The following is a 22,400-nucleotide window of genomic DNA, read 5'->3' on the forward strand; positions in this document are numbered from 1 at the left end:
CTCGAGACGAACAATATCCGCTGTGTGAAATCTATAAATATGTATCCAAAATTATAATTCACCACCAGAGCTGGCAATGATGTTTATAATAAATGCATCAAACATAACTTTAGTGCGAACGTGCCTTTCAGCTGATTCCGTTAATCCTCTTTCTAAACCGCCTTCTGCACCCAAGGGGTTAAGGATAAGATGAAGTTTGTGACGTCTAGTTGTCGAGGTTTAAAAACCAGCACCCCCCTCTGTGCCCTGTGCCGATAATCTATCTGATACTCATTCTGATTAATAAATGGTGATCTTTATCACTGGATCAGGGAATCGTTCGGGACCAGGTGGAAACTGGCAGTCATTCCACAAGTCGACCTGTAATTGACCATGGCTCGGTTCCAGGGTGAGACCCCGCCTTTAAATATCACGCGTTGAGTTTGATCCAAGCTCCGCCTTCACCACGTTGTGCCTCGGCTGTTTTGTCAAACACGACTTTGCACTCTTCCGCATCCTTTGCCTCTCGGTACCACACCCTGCCGAGCCCGAACCTCCACCATTTTGTACTTTACTAAACACCCCCTTTCTCCCCCCCCCCCCCCCCCCAACCCCCAAATGCGGGGGGCAAAGCAGCCCTGGCAGGAATCCGCCGGGGGGCTACTGTTGATCACCAGTCAAGTAACGTGTCCACGTTACAGACAGAACACGATTCAAAAGGCAGGCGCTACCAATCGTCAGGGCTCTCCTACAGTTAGCAACCGACATGCAAGAGATCCTTAACCCTCAATAGGATCGGTTCCAGCACACACACACAAAAACAGTTTCCAATAACCTCGGCCGTTGCTTTATTTTAATGAAACCTGCCACGGCTTCAGGTCCATGTGAAAATACTACCGTTCAGCTTTCTCCGGCGCGATTGGTGTGTGTGTCGGGGCGGACCAGATGAGATGTAAATGAGCAGCACGGTGCGTGCCGTGCTGGTTGTTTGGAAACACTGGTGAATTTCCCAGTGTGTCAATCGGATACATTGCAGCCTCCGGATTGTTACTTAACGTTCCATATTGGAACGCGGTGCTTCCGCAATGGGACCCAGCCCGACCCAGTGAAGGAAGAGCAGACTCCGGCCATCCCAAAGCCATCGACACAAGTGGCTTTTTTGAAAAGGCATCTTTCCGCTTCGCTGCTGAGATCTGGGACGCAGTTTGCGGCGGACTGCTAGTGGGCAGTGTTACCGCTTGTTGTGATTACTGGATTTTTTTGGGGGCTGTATACTGCGCCATCTTGAGACGTCCCCCCCCCCCCCCCCCCATATCTCCTCCTCCCCCCTCCCCCTTTTCCCTCCCTCACTCCCTCCCTCATCTGGAAAATCCGGGGGGGGGGGTTTAAAGGATATTTCGCTTGCTTTTCGATCCGGTCTACTGGGCCTGTACAAGGCGACCAAATTAAAACTTAACCCCCCCCCCCCCCCATTTCCTCTCTGCTCCCCAACCACACACAAAAAAGAGAAAATCGCCCAGTTTTCCCCCAAGTGATTGATAGGATCGAGCATGAGTATCGAAACACTGCTGGAAGCTGCAATGTTTTTGGAATTGCAAGCGCAACAACAGAAAACACGTGGTAAGAGAACGCATGGATGTAACATTCTCTCTCTCTGTGACCAATGCGGATGCCTGCCTGCCTCTTCCTTGCTGTGGCCGGCTGGGCTTTGCAGAAAATCCGTGTAGCCTTTCATTTATTAACAGGATCCTCTTTTAGAGTGTTGCACTTTTGAATGTTACATTGTATTGTTACAATGTGATGGTAGCACTAGACATTGCAATAATGTTTGTGGCAGGAACGTGATTATTTCATCCCGATTTCTTAAAAGGCAATTTTGCACGAAATGCAGGTTTTTTTTTCGGTAAAATAGGGTCAAAGCGGGGTTGGGATCATTTCCCAGTTGGCACCATTCAAGGGTTCGGATGTAACTGACGGGGGCGTTATTTTTTTTTTCCTTTTCTGTTGGAAACCACACATTTGTAATAAAAGTTGACACGTGGAGACGATCCAGTGTTGGATAACGCCATCAGATTACAGTGCAGCAACAAAAAAAAACAGCCGAGTGCACTGGTGTGTGTGTGTGATTTAAGGAATTCTTTTCCGGGGCAGGGCGGAGGCAGACGTGCAAAAATACTGTAGTCTGTTTGTATCATGACGTGTCGTGGCATGGGGTCGAGGTGTCATATGATAGCCGGTGGTTCCGCTTTTTCTCCTCCCCCCCCCCCTGCAAATGTTTATCCGTCGCCGCGATTTTAGTGAATCCGACAGTCTTTTGATGGCTGGAACACCGTCAAGTGACGGAGGAGGCAGGGAGCTGTGCTGGGCTGAGCAGGACTGCTGGCATCTCCCCAGCTCCATCCCCATGAGCTATTGTTAATAATAGTATCTCAGTGTATTTTGCTGAGGGTGACGTGCTGGCTCCTCCCTCACCACCACCACGTGCGCCGGGACAAGCCTGCTTCTTGTACATTTCAGACCCACTTGTTACCTGTTGGGAAACTGCCCCAGTTATGTTAGAGGGGGGCATGGCGGGGAGACAGAGACACTGCTCAGTTGTCGATTGCTTGGAGCACTCCCTCTCTCCTGCTATTTTACAGTATTCAAATGTCACTTTTTTGCTTTTCCTTTTAAATTCCAACCTGCTGTCACACGGTCGCATTTCCTGCTGGGCATGGGGCGATGCTGGGACGCGGCCGTGTTGTGCAGCCTGGCGCTGTAATTACCCGCCCCGCCGTGAAATCAACCTGGCCGCTGAAATCAACTTGGACGAGAGTGTGGGTGGTACTTAAAAGACCTTTTCATAAATGCTGAAAAATCATTGATACTTTCGGCGGGGGGGGGGGGGGGGGTTAATCATTCCCTTTTTTAAAGGGGGGAATTAAACATTCCTGTTTTTTAAAGGGAAGAGTCAAACCACATATATTTGACTTACGATCGTGGACTCGGATTTTATCTCTCCCTCAGCTGCAGTGAGATCTTCAACCCAGTTTTTTTTCTCTAAACTGGTTTATGGTTTTGCCACACCCCTAGGGAATAGAGGATTTCCCTCTTCAGACACCAAATTCACAACTTGAGTTTGGCAGCCTCGCTTTGCTGGTTAAGAATCATAGAATCCCTAGAGTACAGAAGGAGACCATTCGGCCCATCAGGTCTACACCAATCCTCTGAAAGAGCACCCTCATTAGACCCACTCCTCCAACCTATCTCTGTAACCCCATTTAACTGTTGGACACGAAGGGGCAATTTAGTGTGACCAATCCACCTAACCCGCACTTCTTTGGACTGTGGGAGGAAAGCGAAGCACCCGGAGGAAACCCACGCAGACATGGAGAATGTACAAACTCCACACCCAAGGTCGGAATTGTATCCGGTTCCCTGATGCTGTGAGGCAGCAGTGCTAGCCAATGTGCCGCCCTGCCACCTTTGTTTTTACATAATAAGGACTTTTTGACACTGGTTTATATTGTTACAAATTTTTGTTTTAAACATTGAGGGCAGCACGGTAGCATAGTGGTTAGCACAGTTGCTTCGCAGCTCCAGGGTCCCAAGTTTGATTCCCGGCTTGAGTCACTGTCTGTGCGGAGTCTACACGTACTCCGTGTGTGTGCGTGGGTTTTCTCCGGATGCTCCGGTTTCCTCCCACAGTCCAAAGATGTGTGGGTTAGGTGGACTGGCCATGCTAAATTGCCCTTAGTGACCAAAAAGGTTAATTGAGGTTACTGGGTTAAGGGGGTTGGGATGGAGGAGGTATGTGCTTGAGAGGGATGCTCTTTCCAAAGGTTGGTGCAGACTCGATGGGGCAAAGGGCTGGTTTAGCACAGTGGGCTGAATAGCTGACTTGTAATTCCCGTACCGGCCTCCCTGAACAGGCCCTGGAATGTGGTGACTAGGGGCTTTTCACAGTAACTTCATTGAAGCCTACTTGTGACAATAAGTGATTATTATTCTGCACTGTAAATTCTATGATTGGATGCTGGTGACAGCTGGAGGAACTAGCCAGGTGGGATTTATTGAGTCCATTATATGAGAGTTGATCGAACATACACTGCCATTAATGATATGCACCTTTAGACTACAGGAGAACAGCCAGAGCAGCCTTGTGGCTCTCCCTTGCTCTGTCAGCTGCACTCATGGATGTAAACAAGTTGGTGGTCAGAGAGCTGACAACATTAAAGACCCATCAAACCTGGGCCAATGGATGTCTTTTGGAGACTAAGGCTGTCAGTGAGATAAATATGAGGCGAGTGTATGCGTAATATATGCAATAAGATCATTCAATCTTTTTTTTAATAAACATTTTATTGCGGTATTTTTGGTATTGTAACAATAACAAAATACACAATGTACATGAAACTATAAACATAGTGCAAAAGCCGCCTCCCTTCCTTACAGGTCCCACCTTTATTGACCCCCTACTCTAAGCTAAACTAACCCCCCACCCCCTTCTGCTGACGATTAATTTTCCGCGAAGAAGTCGACGAACGGTTGCTACCTCGGGCGAACCCTAACAGTGACCCTCTCAAGGTGAACTTGATTTTCTCCAACAGAGAAAGCTAGCCAGGTCTCCGACTTTGGGGGCCTTGAGTCACTCCAAGCTGATAGCATCCGTCTCCGGGCTACCAGGGAAGCAAAGGCTAGAACGCCTGTCTCTCTCTCCTCCTGGATTCCCGGGTCTTCCGACACCCTGAAAACCGCCATCTCTGGACTCAGTGCCACCCTTGTTTTTAACACTATGGGCATGACATCTGCAAACCCCTGCCAAAATCCCCTAAGCTTCAGACATGCCCAGAACATATAGACATGGTTCGCTGGTCCTCCCGCACATTTTGCACACCTGTCTTCCACCCCAAAGAATCTGCTCATCCGGGCCACTGTCATGTGAGCCTGGTGCCCGGTGAACGACCTTAAATTGTATCAGGCTGAGCCTGGCACATGTTGCGGACGCGTTGACTCCACTTAACGCGTCCGCCCTTAGACCATCCTCTATCTCTCCTCCCAGCTCCTCCTCCCACTTGCGCTTCAGCTCCTTGGTCTGCGTCTCCTCTGACCCCATAAGTTCCTTGTAAATGTCAGAGACGCTCCCTTCTCCTACCCACCCTCTGGAAACTACCCTGTCCTGAATCCCCCTTAGCGGTAGGAGGGGAAGGTTGACAGCTGTTTACGTAGGAAGTCCCGCACCTGCAGATACCTGAATTTGTTTCCCCTTGCCAACCCAAACTTCTCCTCCAGCGCCCTCATACTCAGAAAGCTCCCCTCTATAAACATATCCCCCATCCTCTCAATCCCTGCTCTCCGCCATATCTGGAACCCCCCATCCATACTTCCCGGGGCAAACTGGTGATTATCATAGATTAGGGACCAGACCGATGCTCCCTCTGATCCCACATGTCTCCTCCATTGCCCCCAGACTCTCAGGGCCGCCACCACCACAGGGCTGGTGGAGTACCGTGCCGGCGGGAACGGCAGAGGCGCAGTTCCCAACGCCCCCAGACTGGTGCGTTTGCATGAAGCCGCCTCCATACGTACCCATGCCGGCCCCTCCCCCACCATCCACTTCTTGATCATGGCTATATTTGCCGCCCAGTAATAGTTACTAAAATTTGGCAGCGCCAGCCCTCTCCCCAACTCCTCTCCAGCATTACCTTCCTTACTCGCGGGGTCTTGCCCTTCCAAGCGAAGCCAGTGATCACTTTGTTGACCCGTTTAAAAAAGGACCGCGGAATAAAGATGAGACACTGAAACACGAACAGAAATCTCGGGAGGACTGTCATCTTCACCGTCTGCACCTTCCCAGCCAGTGACAACGGAAGCGTGTCCCATCTCCGAAAATCATCCTTCATTTGGTCTACGCGTCGGGCCAGATTTAATTTATGCAGCCGGTCCCATTCCCGCGCCACTTGAATGCCTAGGTACCTAAAGCTTCCCCCTACTAATCTAAATGGCAGCTCCCCCAATCACCTCTCCTGTCCCCTCGCCTGGACTGCAAATATCTAATTTTCCCTCATATTTAGCTTATACGCCGAAAACCGGCCAAATTCCCCTAGAATCCTCATGATGTGGTCCATCCCCTCTATTGGGTCTGAGACTCTGTGCTCCCCCCGGACCAGCCCCTTGAGGCTCTCCGAGCAATCGCCAACGGATCTATAGCTAGTGCGAACAACAGTGGGGAGAGGGGGCATTCCTGTCTCGTCCCCCGGTGCAGTCTAAAATAGTCCGATGTTGTCCTAATTGTCCGTACGCTTGCCACAGGAGCCTGATACAGCAACCTAACCCAGTCAATAAAGCCCCACCCAAATCCGAACTGTCCCAGTACCTCCCACAGATAATAAGATCATGCAATCTTGACAACTATACTTGCCCACTCTATCCTCCTCCCCTTTCGTTTCCTCCGAGTCCAAATATCTATCGATCTCAGCTGTGAATACTCAACAACTGATCCTCTCCAGCCCTCTGGAGTGGAGAATCCAAAGATTCACAGTCATAGAAACTTTTCCTCATCACAGTTGCAAATAGTTGACCGCTTATCCTGAGACTATGCCTCCTCGTTCTGGACTGTCCAATCAAGAAACACCCTGTCAGCTTCTACCCTGTCAATTCCTTTCAAAATGTTATATGCTGGGGTGGCACAGTGGTTAGCACTGTTGCCCCACGGCGCCAAGGACCCGGGTTCGATTCCGGCCCAGGGTCACTGTCCGTGTGGAGTTTGCACATTCTCCCTGTGTCTGCATGTGTCTAACCCCCACGACCCAAAGATATGCAGGATAGGTGGATTGGCCATGCCAAATTGCACCTTAATTGGAAAATAATAATTGGGTACTCTAAATTTATATTTAAAAAATGTTATATGCTGCAATTAAATCATCTCGCATTCTTCAAAGTCCTGGAGGATTTGGCTCATTCCCCTCAATGTCTCACAGGACAACCCTCTGATTGCAGGGCTTAACCTAGTGAACTTTCATTGTACCCACTCCGAAAGCAAGTGTACCATTCCTTAGGTATGGAGACTGTGCACAGTACGGCAGGTGTGAACTCACCAAAACCGGAGTACAGTTGCAACAAGACTTCCTTTTTCTTGTACTCCAGCCCGCCAATGCCATTTGCTTTGTATATTAGCTTGCTGTATCTGCATTTAACTTTCTTAGATTCTTGTACAAGGACACCTTAACCTCTCTCAACACTGACATTTAATAGTACTTCACCAATTAAAATTCAGTTTCTATCAAAGTGATACCTTCCAGGATCCTCCATAGATATCTTTCTTCCCACAACGCATATTTTAAGCAAGTGTAAAAACACTTTGAATACACAGTCTTTCTGGGGACCATGACCTCTGTACATTTACTATTATTTTGTCTCCTGATTGTCAGAGGAATGCAACCGGTCAGCGCACGTTTGCTGCAATGGGGGCCCTAATCTGGGAGTTGATCCTCAGATGCACATTTCTGTGGGTTGATACACTGTAGAAAGTTTAATTTTACAGGGGCGGCACGGTAGTGCAGTGGTTAGCACTGCTGCCTCACGGCGCGAGGACCCGGGTTCGATCCCGGCCCAGGGCCACTGTCCGTGTGGAGTTTGCACATTCTCCCTGTGTCTCACTCCCACAACCCAAAGATATGCAGGGTAGGTGGATTGGCCGTGTCGTCCTAAAATGTTTCCCAATTAAGGAGCAGTTTAGCTCCTCAATTGGGAAACACTTTAGGCTGGCACGGTGGCGCAGCGGTTAGCACTGCTGTTTCACGGCGCTGAGGACCCGGGTTCTGTCCCGGCCCTGGATCACTGTCCGTGTGGAGCTTGCAACATTCTCCTCGTGTCTGCATGGGTCTCACCCCCACAACCTAAAAGGATGTGCAGAGTAGGTGAATTGGCCATGCTAAATTGCCCCTTTAATTGGAAAAAGAGAATTAGATACTCTAAATTTTTAAAAAGAAATTGAGAATTTTTTTAGAAAAGAGATTTCATTACTCTTTGGGAGCAGAAGGAAGAAATATGTGCGATGTTTGACTACACTGCTCTGGGTGTAAGGGCACCCTGTGCTGATTTCACATTTTATGGCTCTGCACCTTCAAAGTATGCTTCCCGCAATAATATCCTTAACACATGCAAATTGAAAACAAACGCTCAACCAAAAAAACAAGGCTTTTGCACAAAGAGATCAAAGAACATTACAGCACAGGAACAGGCCCTTCGGCCCACCAAGCCTGCACCGATCCAGATTCCTTACTTAGACCTACTTATTGCCCAAATAATCTGTATCCCTCCATTCCCCGCCTGTTCATGTGTTTATCAAGATACATCTTCAACATTGCTATGTGTCTGCCTCCACTGGCAACGCATTCCAGGCACCCACCACCCGTACCAGCCTCCCCGAACAGGCGCCGGAATGTGGCGACTAGGGGCTTTTCACAGTAACTTCATTTGAAGCCTACTTGTGACAATAAGCGATTTTCATTTTTCATTTCATTCACCCTCTGCATGAAAAACTTTCCCCGCACATCTCCCCTAAACTTTCCCCTTCTCATCTTGAACCTGTGCCCCATTGTCATTGAGCCTGCCACTCTGTGGGGGGAGAAAGCTTCTGACTATTCACCCTGTCTGTACCTCTCGTTATTTTGTAGATCTCAATCAGGTCTCTCCTCAGCCTACGTCTTTCCAATGAAAACAATCCGAGTTTATCCAACCTCTCCTCATAGCTAAGATGCTCCAGACCAGGCAACATCCTGGTAAACCTCTTCAGTACCCTCTCCAAAGCGTCCATGTCCTCCTGGTAGTGTGGCGACCAGAACTTGACGCAATATTCCAAATGTGGCCTAATTAAAGTTTTATACAACTGTAACATAACCTGCCAACTCTTGTACTCAGTAGCCCGGCTGATGAAGGCAGCATGCCGCATGCCTTCTTGACCACCTTATCCACCTGCATTGCCACTATCATGGAACTATGGACCTGAACACCCAGATCCCTGTGTATCTCAATGCTCCTAAGCGTTCTGCCATTTACTGTGTAATTCATACCTGAGTTTGATTTACCAAAATGCATCTGTCGCATTTGTCCAGATTGAATTCCATCTGCCATTTCTCTGTCCAACTCTCCAATCTATCTATATTCTGCTGTATTCTCTGACAGTCCCCTTCACTATTTGCAACTAAACCTATCTTAGTGTCATCTGCAAATGTGCTAATCAGAGCATCTACATTTTCCTCCAGATCATATATATATATTACAAACGATAGTGCTTGATGGATAAATTTACCTTGCAGGAAAGCAGACTAGGAAGTCCTCTCATTCTGTTCCAACAGTGTATAATCTCAGCTGCCTGGAGACAAATAGCTTTTATCTTTCACTTAGGCAGAGGGGAAGAATCAATCCTGCACTCCTGATTTCCAGCCACCTCTGCTTGTTAGTGTAGATGTTCGTTGGGAATAGGATGGGGCTTGGATCTGATTCCCGTCACGACCTCGATGAAGCAGTCTGCGCAATTTGCGGTCTGAATGACAGCTATTTGGGGTGGCACGATAGCCCAATGGTTAGCACTGTTGCTTCACAGCGCCAGGTTCCCGGGTTCAATTCCTGGCTTCGGTCACTGTCTGTGCGGAGTCTGCACGTTCTCCCCGTGTCTGCGTGGGTTTCCTCCGGGTGCTCCGGTTCACAAGTCCCGAAAGACTTGCTTGTTAGGTGAATTGGACATTCTGAATTCTCCCTCTGTGTACCCGAACAGGCGCAGGAGTGTGGCGACGAGGGGATTTTCACAGTAACTTATTTGCACTGTTAATGTAAGCCTACTTGAAATGAAAAATGAAAATGAAAATCGCTTATTGTCACAAGTAGGCTTCAAATGAAGTTACTGTGAAAAGCCCCTAGTCGCCACATTCCGGCGCCTGTTCGGGGAGGCTGGTATGGGAATTGAACCGTGCTGCTGGCCTGCCTTGGTGTGCTTTAAAAGCCAGCTGTTTAGCCCAGTGTGCTAAACCAGCCCCTTACGACACCAATAAAGATTATTACAGTAGCCAAAGGTTTCTCTGGCATTTGCTGAATCGTAAGCCAGGTCAGACTTGAGGACCAAAAGACTAAGGGGGGAAAAGTTATGAGGGGAGGGAAAGGAACAGAATTTTTTCTTCAGTGCTCCTGAAGCACTTCAGGTACCCAGTGTCAGTGTGTATGCTGTGACTGCCAAGACTAACCTGAAGAGAATGTAGAAAACTGCTCAAAGTTATAATGGCAAGGCACCATTATAGACGGAGTTGTACCAGCAGATTAAGGGCCCTTCTTTGGCACTGGATAAAGGTACAACGTCACGGATATAAAGCACAAAATCCTTGAAATACTACACTTGCCTCCTGTTGAGTGGGTGATGACTGTGCCAGAAACAAAGTTACTCATTCACTTCCATAAAATATTGCCAGACTAATTTGTGAATTAAGTTCTGTAAGAATTCCAACTTGCAGTGTTACCAACATATTCTGGGGAGATTTGCTGTGCTCTCAGTTACTGAGATGCAGAGCACAGTCCAACATGTATGCATCAATTGCTTGTGTATTTGGGACAGTAATATTCAAATAGTCAAGGGACATGAAATGCTGATCATACTTAGCATGTCGAGCAGCATCTGCGGAGAGGGAAAGACAAAATTAACGGTTCGGGTCGATGGTTTGACAGCACTTTGTGATTTTGGTCTGTCGGATCAGTAATTGACGAATGTTAAAGTTGCCTATGCATGTGCTCCCATTGAAGAAACAAACAGCGTGTGTCGTGTGCGTGTTGTAGGTGTTCAGCAAGCTGCCTTTACTAAGCAGTAAAACATACGTTTGTGCCTGTAATTCTCAATGTTTAGTGTGCCGTTTTGGTGGAGAGAAGATATATTATGAAGGCAAGTGTGAAACAGGAAAATAGGGAATAGAGAATTAACTTGCCTATTTTCCTCTCACCCTAACCCCAAAGGCATTATTATTCACCTCTTTTGTGTCTGGTTACAAAGCAATGTCGGCATGGCCTGTAGCAAAATCCCTTTACCTGAGTGTGCTTTGCACAGGGGAATCCTGTGTGGCGTGAAGCAAGAGTGGAGAAAATATTTTCTCTGACAAAAGACCTGCAAGAATGCAGTTTAAAAGGAAAGCGAATAGCTTTAGCTTTGCTGACTAGACAGTGAAAGGGAAACAAATACAGGGTTGAGGCATTGTTTCCAAGTCAAAATTACTTTTCATTTAAAAAAAACCCAATGTATTGTATATTTTTAATGTTAGACAAAGGAATTGTACTTTGCGTGTCGTGTACATGATGTGATTTAAAATGTCCTGCACTGCATGACGTTCTGTATTGCAGAGCCTCAGTCCATAGCCTGTTCTTCATTCTAAAATGCTGTACAGTGCAGCAGTCTTTGAATCTCTTACTTTTGAATGCAGTGCTATTGTTGACGACACCCATGAAGAATAAGCTGGAAATGGTAGCGCAGCTGGTTGTAATGTTGTTAGTGTTTGTGATTATACCTTCCAGTGTATTGTGCTGAAATATTGTATAGGAAGATTGATCAGGAGTTTTACTTCCTGTATTTTTCCTAGATAAAACATGTTCATATTTAATCGTTCAATTCTTTTTTAAAAAAGTGTAAAAAAAAAAAAAAATCCTATCTCTTCCACATTCCCTTTTTCCCCTCGTTTAGGTACACATTGCTTGGAGCAAAAGCATGGTTGGGTAGGATTCTGTCCCCCCCCCTCCCCGGCTTCATTTCTGGTGGCGGGGGAAATATTAAGGCTTCAGGATCAGCTCAATGTGTACCTCTTTGCAATCTGTTTATTGAATTAATTTATATGTTTCAGGGACAACTAGGAGTTGCATAGGGCCTTTGTAGAAACACAGAGGTATGAGGAAAATGAATGCTGAATCCAAGGGGATACCGGAAGGAATAACCGAAAACTTCTAAGGCCTAGGCGGCAGATGGCACGCACAGTTGCCAGTGGCAGAATGAAGGGATGGGCACTTCACCAGGTGCTGGAGTCCGAGGAGCAGAAAGTTTATTCAGAAGGAGGATGGGGATTACGGGGTTGGAGGAGGTTACAGAGACAATGGTGTTGCAGCTCTGTAGGGCTACCCGAACAGGTGCCAGAGTGTGGCAACTAGGGGATTTTCCTCAGTAACTACATTGCAGTGTTAATGTAAGCCTACTTGTGACAATAATAAAGATTATTATTTAAAGAGGGATGGAGGGAACCAACATTTAGATTCTATATCAGCAACGAGAAAAGGTTTCTTCCGACTCCCTCCCCCCACCCCCCAAAATTCTGATAACTATGGAGTAGAGTTGGGAATGTTTTCCAGAAAGAATAGGTTTGTTCTTTTATAATTAAGGGGCAATTTAGCGTGGCCAATCCACCAAACCACATCGCTTCTGGTTCTGGGGGTGGGACCCATGCAGACACTGGGAGAATGTGCAAACTCCACACAGACAGTGACCCAGAGACTGGTTCGAACTCAGGTCCTCGGCGCCTTGAGGCAGCAGTGCTAACCACTGCGCCACCGTGCCGCCCTCGAAATGATTTGTTCTTAAACGTAATTTAGAACTAGCAGAAAGTATCTATGACCTCATTCCTCATGGTCTTTTCGTGGTTTTGTGTCCTTTATTGAACAAAGTTTACTGGGAGCGCAGCCTGGGAGGTTACAGCTGAGTTAAAATTTCTTGTAGAATGCAGTTTTTATCTATCATTACTTGTCATATATTCAGTGTATTTACAGGCTATTGGGAAGCATATTTGTTGTATCTTGGGCTGCGAGTAACATTTAGCCAAAGCATTGCTGGAGAAAGATAAGACCGTATAAAAAGATGACAATGCTCTGCTTTATAGCACAGTTGGGGTTGTTTTGATGGTGACATTTTTGTTCTGTGAAACCATCAAAGGCAAGTCTTGGACCTGCAATTGTTTGGCTATCATCACGTTTTGCATTGAAGTCCGTTGTTTTCCGAGTTAGACCATGTGGCGAGCGTGGCCCACTTGGGGGAAAAATGCAATGTATATCATGGAACCCAGCCATTTGAATCAAAGAGGATCCAGGTTTGAATTTTGCTTGTTGGTGTATTAGTTGATCCCCGCTTGAGTACCAGTTGATTGCTGTCAGATCAGCTCCGAGGTAAGCAGGGGAAAAATGAACCATGGATCATGCTCCTGATTACTAACTGGTGATGGAAAACGTGTGTCTGTGTCTCCACAGTTGACTGTCCTGCTTGCTGTCTGTGGTGGCCATCTACATGTGACATTGCAGTGAAACACATTTCACACAGCTCAGTGCTTTCTGGAGAGAAGAATGCTAAAAAACATAGCCAACAAATCTGTCACCTGGTGTTGAGAAAGCTGGTCGCAATCGGGGATAACAGGGATGCTAGTCTTGGCTTCACTGGGATAAGATAGGGATGATTAGCTATGATTCCTGATCATTTTGGCTAACCACCTACCCCTACTGGGAAACTCTGTGTCTATATGTGAAAGGACCAGGTTCATCTGTAATAAAAGCAAATGACTGCGGATGCTGGAATCTGAAACAAAAACAGAAAATACTGGACAAACTCAGCAGGTCCGACAGCATCTGTGGAGAGAGAAGGGAGCTGACGTTTCGAGTCTGGGTGACTTTGTCAAAATTTCCACCTATCGCTGGCCCTCTAAGCCCCACGGCTCTCTCTCTCTCTCTCTTTCTCTCTCTCTCTTTCCCCCCCCCCCCCCAAACAGTATAGATCTCATCCTACTTCCAGTTATCTGTAGCTTTGACAAAGAATCATCCCGACTCAAAATGTTAGCTCCATTCTCGCTCACTCACACTCACTCTCTCTCTCTCTCTCTCTCTCTCCTCCTCGCCCCCCCCCCCCCCCCCCCCCCCCCCCCGGTCCTGTTAGGGGGACCCCTAATTTTCAAACAGTGCATCTTCAGAGAGAAAGACTGTGAAACATTAATCTGCCTTTTCACTTAACTGCTGTTGACTGAACAGCTGTAATTAGCATTTTTTACTTTGTTTCTCTGTGCTAAGTTTTGAGGCTTATATAGGAGTTGTAGGTGGTCTCAACTGGTAGCCGTGGATACACAAGAGAAAATTGTGCCTCACTTGAAGTGCTAGAAGTGTGGATAAATGTTTGGGGTGAGAACCGGAAAGCTTTGAACAAAATTCTTACAGGGCTCGACCGGATAAATGAAAGTAGGATGTTTCCCCTGGCTGGGCAGAAGGCCTAGAACCAGGGGACACAGTTTCAGAATAAAGAGGCAGGCAATTTAGGACTGAGTTGAGGGTGGATTTCTTCACTGCCGGTTGAGAGCCGATGGAATCCTCTACTCCAGAGGGTTGTGGAGGCTCCCAGGTACTGAGCATGTTCAAGTCAGAGATTGATATATTTTTAGTTAGTAAAGACATCAAGGGATATCTGGATAGTGTGGGAAAGGGTGTTGAGGTGGAAGATCACCCATGATCTAGTTCAGTGTTTATCAAACCTTTTCGCCTGGGACCCATTTTTACCAACCGGCCGACCTTCGCGACCCACTCCGGCCGACCTTCGCGGCCCACCATTTTCTCTTGCCTTTAATGCGAGAGGCGAGCCTGGGCTTATATTCTGTAGTCTAGAGTAGTGAAGACTGAGAAATGACTTCATTGAAACAGGCATTATTCTCTCAGGGCTCTACAGAGCAGATGCAGAATGGATGTTTTCCTCACATGGGTGATTTACAGCCTGGGGATAGAGTCTGCAAATTACAATGCGACGATTTTAGACATCGATGAGGAAGAATTACTTAACTCAAAGTATTGTGAATCTCTTTAATCTCTAAAATTCACTAGCAAAGAGAGTTCTTCTGCTCAGCCATTGAGCATATTCAAGACCGATGCAGGAAGACTGAGTTGAATTTTAAAAAAAATCTTCTCCTGGGTCAGCACGCTGAGGTCAGGAGGAGGCGGTGTTTCTCTCTGGGCTCCGGGCATGTGCACTGATGAGCGAGCACCCATGTGCAGCGTACCCCCATTTTTGAAGCTGGTCACGACCGTCATTTAAAAAAGAAATTTAGAGTACCCATTATTTTCTTCCCCCAATTATGGGGCAATTTAGCGTGGCCAGTCCACCTAACCCGCACGCCTTTGAGTTTAAAACCCACGCAGACATGGGGAGAATGTGCAAACTCCACACGGACAGTGACCCTGGGCCGGGATTCGAACCCGGGTCCTCAGCGCCGCAGTCGCAGTGCTATCCACTGCGCCACGTGCCGCCCTGCAGCCATCATTTTTAAAGCCTCTCGCAGCAAGCACTTTTAAAAGCCGACTGCTGCGGCCGTTGTGCCTGAATTCCCATGATCGGGATGGATGGCTCCACGACCCTCCTGACACCCGCCCCTGGCCCCACTGCGGCTTGCGACCCCCACTTTGAAAATGCCTGATCTAGTTGATTGGCAGAGCAGGCTCAAAGGGCCGAATGGCTTACGCCTGCTCCAATATTCCTATTTCCAGTGAAGGGGGAAGGTCTTCGGGGACTGGGTTTCAGGGCCATAGTTGGTGCATTGTAGAGGGAATTTTACTCGATATCTACTCTGGGAACAGGAAGGGGCAGGTGCCAGTTCACAAAGCAGAAGTGTGAAAGGGAGTCCTCTTCTTCATAGAGATTCCACTCATCCTGATTGGCCAAAAGATATAAATAGACTGATCCTATCACCAACACCTGGATGGGTATTGGTAATGGAGACTGTGATGCTCTTGTTTCACCTGAACGAATAAATGACAAACATCAAAAATGTGACTAAAACAAGTAAGTTGTTGTTTTTTTAATATAAATTTAGAGTACCCAATTATTTTTTCCAATTAAGGGGCAATTTAGTGTGGCCAATCCACCTAACCTGCACATCTTTGGGTTGTGGGGGTGAAACCCACGCAAACACGGGGAGAATGTGCAAACTCCACACAGACAGTGACCCAGGGCCGGGATTCGAACCCGGGTCCTCAGCGCCACAGGCAACAATGCTAACCACTGTGCCACCGTGCTGCCCTAATGTAAGTTTTTGGAGTGACTTTCTGATTCTTCCCTCCCCCTTTCAGCAGCCTATTGCTATGTGACCTGTAAATGTGATGAATGTTCTGTGGAATGTTAGTAGTTCTGCCACATGGAAAAATAGAGACATTCCAGTTAGCTTTGTGTAAATGTTTTCTTCAGAGATGGAACGTGACTAATGACAGTGGGTGTAAGGCTGGGTCTGTCTGAAATGCAGATTTATATTATGCCGACAATTTCACCGACATTTGAAAGTGCCGGGGTATGTATAAAGGAGAAAGGCAATCATTTCACATTGATGTCTTCTGACATGGATCTGGGAATTTACGAGCACCTACCAAACTGCAAACTTTCCTCACTGACAGCAGCTGACCTCTTAAACACCCCAGCTTGTGCTACTTTCAATAATTAAATTCTCTTGTGGCCTGAAGCAGACAGGCCACGTTTAAACACAGCTTTATCATAGCAGCTCAATGATACGTCTACAATGACGTGTCTACCTATAATGACACTACAGTTCCCAGCCAGAATGGACATGATTGGGTAAATTACACCCCCCCCCTTTCCTTCCACCCAGTCTCAACTACAGCTGGAGACCGCACTGCTGTAAGTGACAGGGATTGATTCCATATGTATAATTTGTATTATGTTAACTCCTGTCCATCCAGTACAGGAGAAATAATCCTGCTTTTATTGGGAGATGTTGCTGCAGTTTCAATCATGTGTTCTATCATGTGTTCTGTTTGCTGTAGTTTCTGGGACTCTATTTAAGTGGACTTGTAGACTTGTTTATTTTAGTGCGCTGTGTAAACATTCTTTGTTTACTTCAGTAAAATACTTTGCTGTAAAACATACTATTTGCTGTGAGCCCTGCCAGAAATCCCTCCCCACCTCCAAATCATTCGCGGACACAAAGGCGTCAGTACTCCCAGTAATATTATGGCACAATTCACCTGTTACTATAAAGCATGATATCTTCTGACTTGCTATGACCATTGCCACAGGAGATCAGTCGGTGTTATAGAATGTTTTGTGACTTGTCGTTTATACAGCAGCCGGTATCAAATTAGTTTTGGGCTTCATTAATGCTACCCTTAATCTAACTTTGCTCTGTTTCCGAAGTGCTGCCATCTGCACACAACCTCTTTCAGATGGGAAGGCAGTAATTGAACTGGTACAACAGTTGTGCCACATTCTGACTACCACAGTGGTGGTGGCAATGAAAGTAGCTTGAGTTTGCCAGCTTTATGTTGGGATTTTCTTTTTTTTTCTGCAGCAAATGTCCAAATCCGAAGATTACGGACATGCTTATTGGTCATAAGGTGCAATTCCTGTAGCGTACAATCAGATACCATTGATTGGCAGCACGGTAGCATTGTGCTCTTTCCAAGAGCCGGTGCAGACTCGATGGGCCGAATGGCCTCCTTCTGCACTGTAAATTCTATGAAAATTGTTGATAGCACAATTGCTTCACAGCTCCAGGGTCCCAGGTTCGATTCCGGCTTGGGTCACTGTCTGTGCGGAGTCTGCACATCCTCCCTGTGTGTTGCGTGGGTTTCCTCCGGGTGCTCCGGTTTCCTCCCACAGTCCAAAGATGTGCAGGTTAGGTGGATTGGCCATGATAAATTGCCCTTAGTGTCCAAAATTGCCCTTATAGGGTGGGTTTACTGGGTTATGGGGATAGGGTGGAGGTGTTGACCTTGGGTAGGGTGCTCTTTCCAAGAGCCGGTGCAGACTCGATGGGCCGAATGGCCTCCTTCTGCACTGTAAATTCTATGATCTTCCTATCTAAGCTTCAAAAAGAATGGTCCCATTGCTCTGAATTAGTCCACTTGTTAGCATTGACCAAGGCCTGAAGAAACTCTTCCTCTTGTGGAGGGCAGGCACTGCCTGTTTTGCCAAGAAATTGCTGTGAAGGGTTAAGACACATAGCCCAGGGATTTCGGAAAGTTCATGAGCAGAGGAACATATCCCAAATTATAGCCATTATCCTTTGACACGATCGTGGTTTTTTTTAAAATGGGAAAACTGGGAACAATAATCAAAGCAGGGGTGAATAGATGAAAATTACACTTCAAAAAGTACTTTAATGGGTTATAAGGTGCTTTGGGGAGTCCTGAAATCATGAACGGTATTGTGGAAATGCAGGTTCTTTCTTTTATAATAAAGAAAGAAAAATTACATTTATACACTGCTTTTCACAACCATAGGACATCTCCAGATACATTCCCGCCAATGAAGTACGCTTGAAGGTTAGTCACTGTTGTAATGTAGGAAACGTAGGCAGCCAATTTGCCCACAGCAAGCTCCCACAGATAGTAATATGATAATGACCAGACAATCTGTCTTTGTGATGTTGAGTGAGACCTAATTATTGGCCAGGATACAGGGTAGAACTCCCCCATTTTTCTTCAAAATAGTGTCATGGGATCTTTTAACACCCACCCAATCAGACAGATTGGTCTTGGTTTAAAGATTGCACCTCCGTCAGTCAAGCACACCCTCAGTTCTGCACAGTGTCAGCCTTGATTATTATCTTGCTGTCCTGGAGTGGGCTGTAAAATGTAAGGGAGTGTCTTGAGGTCATGAAAGGGACTGTGCAAATGCCAGTTCTTTCCTTTATCATCAGTAGCGTGAGCCCATAGTTTGCTATACCTGTTCGAAATTTATTAAGTGAAATGTGTCGATTGATTAGAAAAAGAGGACGTTCTTCCAATTGGCTAAATGTCAGAATAAAAGTCCAGCGTTTCCTTGACGTGACAAATTATACGATTGCCAGATCTAAACCACATTGCCTTTCAGTTTCACTCTTGCTTTACCTTCCCTGTTGGGAGCAAAACGCATATCAACCCGTGAATTATGATGACACATTTTATGCCCACCAATTAGGTTCCAATGTTCTGCACCTTTAATGGTAATTGCAATGATAGAATGTAAAAGAGCTACTATTTTGGCAACAAATGCGTCAACCATGGCTTACATATTCTTATGTTTGGTTTTATTTTAAATTGAGAATCCTAGTGAGGGACTAATCTCTTCATGCAGGACACCAGCAATGTTGCAAAGATAAGTTAGATCAACAAGCTGTGAGCTTGGGTTTAAGTTGCAAGTTGTAGGACAGAAATTGCATTGTGTAGCATATTGTTTCTTCCAGACATGGTAAAAGTCTTCACATCCTATGAATTACCTTTAAAGTTTGATCACTGTTACGTCGATGATCGTCAAAACTAATCCGCACGTGGAAGGTCCCACAAACTGCCGAGGACACACACGCAATGGATTAGTCTTCCTTTCTGGGGGGTGTGACCGAGGGGAGAATGTTGGCCAGAGAAAAGTTGAGAGGAGATTTGCTAAAGGTGTTCAAAATCACGAGAGGCCTCGACTCGACAAGCGTAGACGGAAACTGTTCCCATTTGCAGAAAGGCCAAGAACTGGAGGACACCCAATTTAAGATGAATAACAAAAGGTCCGACAGTGACGAGGGAGGGAAAACCTTTGCCACGCAGCAGGTGGTTAGGATCTGGAATGCAGTGCTTGAGAGTGCAGTGAAGGCAGACTTAATTGTGGCTTTCAAAGGGGAGTTGGATAATTGTCTGAAGGGAAAAAATAACAACAGGGTAACGGGGAAAGGGCAGGGGAGTGGAATTGGCTGAGTTGCTCTTGCAGCGAGCTAGCACGGACATGATGGAATGAATGGCCTCCTGTCTGTAGGCGTCCTATGATTCTCGGACACTGGGAGAACTTTGCACTCCTTCAACTAGCACCATTGGATTTTTAGCATCAAACTGAACAGGCAGATGTGGCCTTGGTTTAATGCTGCATCGAATGACGGCACCTCTGATGAGACAGCGCTCCGTTTTCAGTATGGCAGTGAAGTGTCAGCCTGGATTATGTACTGAAGTCCAGCATTGAGGATTGAACCCATGGCCATCTGATCTGATTTGGAGATTCAAATGCTGCCAATTGAGCCAGGGGTGTGAGGTGGGGTAGGAAATAGAAGCAGTGCCATCATTTTAAACCCAGGGAAACAATGAGTTAAGAGACAATTCAGTGAGCCTTGAGTTCAACTTTTATTATCAAACATTCTATCTTCTTCTGAAACCTGTTAGGCGACGACTATGTTCAGTTACAATAGAGTTCAAATGAAGATACATTGATGTCAGAGTAGTTGTATAATACCAGGCCAATCCGCGGTTTAGCTCACTTATCTACACAGCTGGTTTGTGTTGCAGAGCAAGGTCAGCAGCGCGGGTTCAATTCCTGGACCGGCTAAGGTTATTCATGAAGGCCTCACCTTCTCAACCTCGCCCCTCACCTAAAAGTGCGGAGATCCTCAGGTTGAATCACCACCAGTCAGCTCTCAACCTCAATGGGGAAAGCAGCCTATGGCGACTTTACATTGACCTTGCCACTTAACAGCACACCTAATTAGAGCTAATGTGATGTGTGTCTAATTTTTTCCAATTAATTTGAATAGGGTAATTGAATGGGACAAAATTGATATCGAGGACCAGAAGTTCCAAGCAAACTTATTTATTGCTTATGTTTCCAACCTTACCTTAAGTATATGGTGGTAGAATGAGCTTTCAGTTGCTGTCTGATATATGCATTCAGAAGTTACTATATTACAATGTTAAATGTTTGTCTACAGATGGTGTAGAAGCAATGTATGTATCTCTTTGTAGCGCTCGTTGATCTACCTAGGCTGCAGTGCGAACAACACCTCAATTTTAAGGTTCTTGGCCTTGGTTTTAAATCCCTCCATGGCCTGGCCCCTCCCTGCAATCTCCTCCAGCCCGACAATCCTCTGGGATGCTTGAGCTCCTACAATTCTGGCCTCTTCAGCATCCCTGATTTTAATCACTTAAGTTGGCTGGGCACTAAGTTTTAAATTCCCTGCCTAAGCCTCGCTGCTTCCCCTCTCTGGCCACTACAGAATAAAAAAGTATGGCGTTAATAGAAAATTTAGCCAAGAGCTGAGTTAGGCCTAAGTTGTGTACAGCGTCATTTTCCTCCTGACCCCTCCCGCCCCGAGTGTTGTAACACCGAGTACGAAACAACAGAGGTGGGCTTATTTTTTTTAATAATCTCTATTACCAAAAGTAGGCTTACATTAACACTGCAATTAAGTTACTGTGAAAATCCCCTAGTCGCCACATTCCGGCACCTGTTCGGGCACACGGAGGGAGAATTCAGAATGTCTAATTCACCTAACAACACATCTTTCGGGACTTGTGGGAGGAAACCGGAGCGCCCAGAGGAAACCTACGCAGACACGGGGAGAACGTGCTGTTTCCGCACAGACAGTGCTTATAGTACGGTGAGAAAGCACTGCTGATTTTTACCCTTCTCCAGGGTACCGAGGGCAATTTTAGGAATGTTTTGCACCTTGGTTCAGGCCATCGTGGACTTGATTGCTCATTTACCTACTCCCTTTCTCAACTGAGGCAAGAATGAGGAAAGCTGCAGCTTGGCAAGGTTGAATAGCTTGCCAACGCTCTGTCCGCATGTAGAGTGGAAGCAGTGGAACCAGACTGTACTGGAGAGCATCTGTGGAAGCATACCCATTAAGAATCAGTGTGGCGGGAGCAGGGACAAATAGGGTTTACCATCCTAATTCTTATCCTGGTGGAATACCCATACTGACTGAAATAACCTACAAAGGTGTCTTAAAGAATTTTGGGTTGAAATTTTGCTGTGCATAATTACTTTGCTAAGTATGTAACAACTATGCACTTACTTCTGGTGGTCAGGCAAACAACAAACATTTTAAAAAAGAGCAGTAATTGTTAGTTTCGTATAGGTCTTCTAATTTTTCTCTGTGTACCTTTCACTTGCAGAAGAACATGAGAAAAGAGACAAGCAGCTTTTGGAAAGGGAACCAGAACGTAGAAAAACAGATTTGGAAAGAGTCAACAATGTACTCCACATAGAAGAGGTTAAAGCTGAACTCCACGCTGTTCCTGTACTTCCGATCCCAAAACCATTGCCTCCTCCTGCTGCTGCTGCTACCGCAATCATCGTGCCTCACGTGGTCAGTCCTTCCCTGGCTCTGTCCCCGCTTCCTCCCCAAATTGTACAGCGTCACCAGCCGATCCTGAGCCCCGCCAACAGCACCAGAGAAATCTCCCAGTCCCCGCCTGTGCTTCATCGATCTCCGATCTCGACACTCACTGACCCACAGCCTGGCCTGCCGTTGATGAGCAGCTCGCCCCAGCAGTTTACAAGTTCAGTGTTGGCAATCCCGCCACATCACGTCATCCAGCAGTCGCCCCTACCGCAGCAGCCAAGTGGCCTTAAGCCAAGCCCAGTGGACGACGGAAAGCCCCAGGATCAAAAGAGAAGGCCAGGAGGGTGTGTGTCAATAATACTAATTACCATT

General features: G+C 46.5%; 1 protein-coding gene across 1 annotated transcript in view; it reads left to right on the plus strand.

Annotated features, from left to right (window-relative positions):
• Nucleotides 1–1,302: 1,302 nt before the first annotated feature.
• mnta (MAX network transcriptional repressor a) overlaps nucleotides 1,303–22,400 on the plus strand; it is a 149,463-nt gene continuing 128,365 nt past the window's right edge. The window contains exons 1-2 of the mRNA XM_072469758.1: nucleotides 1,303–1,599; nucleotides 21,859–22,372. Of these exons, the coding sequence (XP_072325859.1) occupies nucleotides 1,530–1,599; nucleotides 21,859–22,372 (584 nt within the window). The 5' untranslated portion in view covers nucleotides 1,303–1,529. The remainder of the gene's footprint in view (nucleotides 1,600–21,858; nucleotides 22,373–22,400) is intronic.

The sequence above is a fragment of the Scyliorhinus torazame genome, chromosome 12, assembly GCF_047496885.1.
Source record: "Scyliorhinus torazame isolate Kashiwa2021f chromosome 12, sScyTor2.1, whole genome shotgun sequence".
Taxonomy (NCBI): domain Eukaryota; kingdom Metazoa; phylum Chordata; class Chondrichthyes; order Carcharhiniformes; family Scyliorhinidae; genus Scyliorhinus; species Scyliorhinus torazame.